This window comes from Telopea speciosissima, unplaced genomic scaffold, assembly GCF_018873765.1.
Source record: "Telopea speciosissima isolate NSW1024214 ecotype Mountain lineage unplaced genomic scaffold, Tspe_v1 Tspe_v1.1093, whole genome shotgun sequence".
NCBI lineage: Eukaryota > Viridiplantae > Streptophyta > Magnoliopsida > Proteales > Proteaceae > Telopea > Telopea speciosissima.
In genome coordinates, this window is record NW_025318429.1 from 1 (window position 1) to 5,172 (window position 5,172).

Genomic DNA, 5,172 nt, shown 5'->3' on the forward strand with positions numbered 1-5,172 from the left:
GAGGACTCCTTGTAATCACTAAGGACATCCTCATCAGGATCGTACACCGGACGACGAGCTGAGTCATCCCTCTCCCGAATCACAATACTCGAACTCCTCGGCCTCTTGGGAGTAGGAGTGTGCTATCGACCCCATCGGTCTCTTGCCTTTGTCTCTCCCGGACATGATGAAGAAGACAATAACAATGCAAAGCATGAAGGAAAGCAAGGAAACAAAGAAAACGAAAAAAAAAAAGCGGATATGTAGAAGCATCTCTGCACTACTATGTTACATATATTACAGCAAATTCCCAAGACATAGGTAACACAAGAAATGATTGGATTCCTAAAGTGAGCTGTGGGCTTCAAGTCATACCCATTCACCTATATCTCTGGCTCTCTTTGGTATGATTTATGTTTGTGGGCTTCAAGTCATATCCATTCATCTATATTTATGGCCCTCTTTGGTATGATTTATGTTTCTATTTATCTGACATATTTCTATTTTTGCAGATGTTTGGAATGATTTATGTTAATTATTTCCATTTATAATAAATGAAGATTCTTCATACCAGCTAAATAGACGACTTCTTAACAAAAAGGTCAGATAGATTGTTTGTTAAGGACTATAAGGTTATATCTGGGGAGAGTCTTAACAATTCAACATAAATTAGTGGTCCTGGATATGTACCACACTCGAGTTAAATTGGTTTCCCTAGTTGAGTTAATTTCTATTTCTAGTTTGAATTTTTTTTTATATTGGCTTGTACCCGATGATACAGATAGAATGAAAAAAAAAAATAAAAGAGTTGAGTTTTGGTTGAAGCCTGCGAGGCTGGTTGTGTGCATGTGCGATCTTCTCCCCCCACCCCTCTTCTTAAATCTTCTCCACCATACTATGTTTTCCGGCAATAGTGGCAGACTCGAATCTGAGGTCAATCGGTCAATGTCCTTAATCCCCTTTCTTTTATTCCTGAAAGTGGGGCTGGAAGTACCTCTGGTATAGGCAATACAAGTGTCCAAGTTCCAGCTCCTAAGCCTTCTTCCATCTTGAGATTGCAGCCAAGTTCCAGATCTGAAACTACAGGTACCACAAGTGACATATTCAGAGATTTAATCTCTGTTAGTTGTGGATCGATGGAGCTATTATTGCTTGTATTCTGTGCAGTATTAAATTAGTAAACTATCCCTGAAACCTCGCCTTGATCATCTCTCTATTGAGTGAGAACTCAAAATTGCAAGTTGGAAGTTCTCAGCTGGCTTTTTTGGGAGTCACGGGCTGGAGGTTGAAGACAACTCAAATTATGGTTGTTTTTAAAACCCATATATTGTGGTTTCCAATATTACCCTTGCCTTCTATCTTTATTCTCTTTTGTCCTTATTTTATGCTTCCTTCCAAGTTTGTCCTCTCACAATAAATACTAATCTCCATTGTGTCCTCGCCTATTGAGTTAACCAATAGGCCCTTTAAGATTCTCTGTTTAAAGCCCTGCCATTCCCCTTGATAACTTCAGATTATTACAGAATTGCCATCGTTTCCTTATAACTTGGGTATTTGGTATCTGGGTAGACCCATAGTGAACCCAATAAGGGTCCCGCATCACATTAAGGTGTCCTATTAACCCCAAAAAAAAACCATTGGACTAAAGGCCCAACATGTATAGACCCAACCCAATGCTTATTTCTATTAAAATAGGCCCAATTCTGTGTTTTACCTGCAACACACAGTCTTGCACAAATATTACACATGCAACATATATGCCCTAAACTAGTTTCAATAAAGATAGGATTAAAAATATCAATCGGCCAAGCTAGAGAAATTCTCTAGCTAAGCTAGGCTTCTATATAGTTTGAGTTGTCGCCTCTATTTGAGTGTTTGAAGGAGATGCATCTTTCTTTTGTTGCTTGGTCAAGATAATTCTTTGAATCTTTACATGTCAGCTTCTACTCAATGTTCAAATTCACAAGACAGGCCCAAGCCCACCAAAATTGGAATAAACTTTCCTACACCACGAGGCAATCGGTAGCACCACTGAAAATCTAAAATCTTCCCATGACAAAACTAGGAAGAATCATAAATAAGTTGAATTTTTTAGAAGTTCTACCTTGGCATTCCACACTATTTTTCCACACATTGACTTCCTTGATTCTTCAGCTGACAGTTCAGTGGTAGATGACTCTTGCCGCACTCCTGTGCTCTCTACTTCAACAAGATCATGCACAAAGCTGTTCCACTCAACATGAAATCAATGGTTAAATTAGGGAAGATAAACAGAAACTTCCAACAGAAGAGTTGATACAATAGAGACTTGTGACATACTTGAACTCCTGATAAGGGTTTATCGAAACAGCAGAATATAGCCAAATACAAGAAAAGGGATTGAAAACTTTAAAGAGGCAATTTCATGGAAGGAATTTTCTAATACGGTACCTGACAGGAGTATGTAAAGAAAGCTTCAGACGCTCCTTTGGCCAGTAAACCACAACCTAAAGACATTTGGACATCGGGAGGAATATCAATGCAGAGTGTACAATGTTGCTATTGTTTCCCAACTAAAAGAATTAAGAATTCCACACCTTAGAGAATTCTGGAGAAATAAACAAACTTGGATATCTCTTATTAACAGACAAATATTCCTTTCAACGTCCGCTAAACAGAATGGGTACACCTGCAAATTCAATTGCCACAAAAATAAGCCAAATAAACCCATTGACACAAAAATAAGCTGAATAAACCCATTCATATTTGAGCAAAAGAACAGGATAAAATGAAGCAGCCAAATAGAAATGGTCAACATCTCTAGGCAAACAATAGTTAAGAATAAAAATTCAAAGCTTTATGTGGCTCTCAAGTATCAACTGATGTTATTGTACAATCTAGCCCTTCCTAGAACGATTTGTAATAAATTATGGATATTATTTGTGTGTTAAAGCTATCTTGCAGTTGCTTCCAGCGTGCACTTCAGTTGTTGCGATGCTTAATTTTTAAAACTTTGAGGTCTCTCGTCCCTCAACAGTGAGGAACTGTGTCGCTCCTTACTGATCCTTGCTGGAGTCCGTTCACGCCTAAGTTCGAGCCCATGTTTGCGTTCTCTTTCTCTCTCCTTCTCCCGACGCTCTAAAAGGCGTTGCCTTTCATGCTCTCTTTCTCTTTCACGATCCCGCTCCCGCTCCCGCTCCCGCTCCTTCTCCCTTTCTCGCATGTGCTCCCTACGATGCTCCTCCTCCCTTATCTCAACCTCCTGACAAAGCCCAATCCTTTCATCCTTTCTTTCATCAATCCTAGATCCTCCAATGCTTGAATGCCCACCGCGTGACAGGATACTACTTGGATAACCAAACTCAAGAGAAGCACCACTTTTAAGTCCTTTTCCAGTGGCATAGTCCCGACCAGGAGGCAGGCTCACTCCATAACCTGAACTTGATGAACCTTGCGCATACATGAGATCATCAATATTTCTCCGAGGAGCTGCCCCCAGGATTGATGAAGCACTTTGTCCACCATAAGAAGCACCAAGCATTGATAAATTGCGAGGATCTGAATCCATTCTTCCACCATAGGAGCTAATATCTTGGGTTGAATGATGAATAGCAGCACTCTTTGCTGCAAGATAATCAGTGTCTGCCAGAAATGCGTATGCTATTCAGTGTAGTAAGAAATATAAGACCATCTAAGAAAACTGCCCAAGGGCACAAGCTATTGCCAATGAGAAAGAAAGGTATAACCCATCAAAGAATGAAACTGGTTGAGCAATGACACACATTGGATATAAGATACACAATTAGCTGTTCAGAAGCAAGCTACAGAATGTTATCAACAGCATAAACAATTTGGATCAAGCAATGTGGCAAATGAAAAATACCTAGCACCCCCATCTAGAGGGGCAGATTGCAGAGACTGGGCTTTCAGCATTTGTTGTTGTCGGAGCAATGATGCCTTGCAAACATTTTTAGCAAGAGTTAGCCAACAGAAGAAATGTATGTATGTTTATAATGTCACTTCCAACGGAAGAAATGTGTGTGTGTGTGTGTGTAGTAAAATCCAATACCTGATCAATGGGATCGTAAATCTCAAGCTGTTGCAAAAGCCAAAACAACCACATTTGGGTATTTATGCAAACATAGGAAGAAAAACAAAAAGGAATTAAGCAAAACAATTGCAATAGAAGGATATTTAAAAAATTTTTTGCAACAGACAGATATTTAATGAAAAAAATATAATATAATATATAAATGAAGTGGAGAAAGGAAAGAACTGCGATCTCTATACCTGACCAAGACCAACAGTATCAGAGAACCGTCTACTTGACTCACTTTGCAACTCCCTCCCACTATAAGCATTTTGACGGTCACCATACGATCTGTCCAGTGAAGTATAGTCAGAAATTATCCCCGAGGAGAATTGATCACCTTTGAGACCATACCCATGGCTTGATGATGGCACATAGTCACCAGGGGACTCCGCCATCGCTGAACCATAACCATCACGACCATGAAGGGCTGATGAACCAGCTACTTTGCTACTCATTGCAGCAATCTGTACATACATATAGCCATCTAGTAATGTTACAGTTCAATTTAACAATACACATTTGTATACTACAAATAATAGGTTACAGTAGCAATCATGCTAGAGCACATTCAGTCTCGAAACAAGTAAACAGTAACAACGGATGATGGTGTCAAAAATGAATGATAAGATAGCAACCATGACATTTGAAAACCTAATCAACATGCCTCAAATTTCATGTACTGGAAGTTTTTCATTTATCAACTCTTCCATCAAGTCATTATGTTGAATAATTTAATATCCTAGATCTTTGCATCCAAGAAAATTTCAAGCAACAACACAAAGTATTACAAATTCAATGCACTGCGATATCCAAGGAAACTGAAAGAAAAAGGGAACTGGAACACCAATTGTCGTGAACTTCTCTAGAAGTCCAAGCAAAAGGAAGAGAAGACCTTATTTTTTTCCAATAACTTTTAGAAGGATCCCATTTGTACCCTATGTGAAACAAAAACAAATGTACAATCAGACTCAAACTTCCCTTGAAAGCATTAGATGATGATTTACCCCAAAAAACAAAAAACTATTTTGGTATGTGCATCATTTTTACGGCTATCCGGGCGTATGAAATCCATTTGTTCCTTCAAATTTGAAATCTGGTTACACTTCTAACATTCTTACAGG

The 5,172-nt window shown here is 38.9% G+C and overlaps 1 protein-coding gene and 1 long non-coding RNA gene across 2 annotated transcripts; both read right to left on the bottom strand.

Annotated features, from left to right (window-relative positions):
• Positions 1–2,048: 2,048 nt before the first annotated feature.
• Positions 2,049–2,649, bottom strand: LOC122648432. Its single transcript, XR_006331073.1, has 3 exons — positions 2,556–2,649; positions 2,410–2,465; positions 2,049–2,204 (listed from the first exon to the last, which is right to left on the bottom strand). It is a non-coding gene; the product is annotated as an uncharacterized LOC122648432 (long non-coding RNA).
• A 497-nt stretch (positions 2,650–3,146) lies between these two features.
• LOC122648431 (protein SHORT ROOT IN SALT MEDIUM 1-like) lies at positions 3,147–4,936 on the bottom strand. Its single transcript, XM_043841645.1, has 4 exons — positions 4,249–4,936; positions 4,028–4,054; positions 3,842–3,915; positions 3,147–3,600 (listed from the first exon to the last, which is right to left on the bottom strand). The coding sequence occupies exons 1-4, from the start codon at positions 4,525–4,527 to the stop codon at positions 3,594–3,596; spliced, it is 387 nt and encodes a 128-aa protein (XP_043697580.1). The 5' UTR covers positions 4,528–4,936; the 3' UTR covers positions 3,147–3,593.
• Between the last annotated feature and the right edge of the window lie 236 nt (positions 4,937–5,172).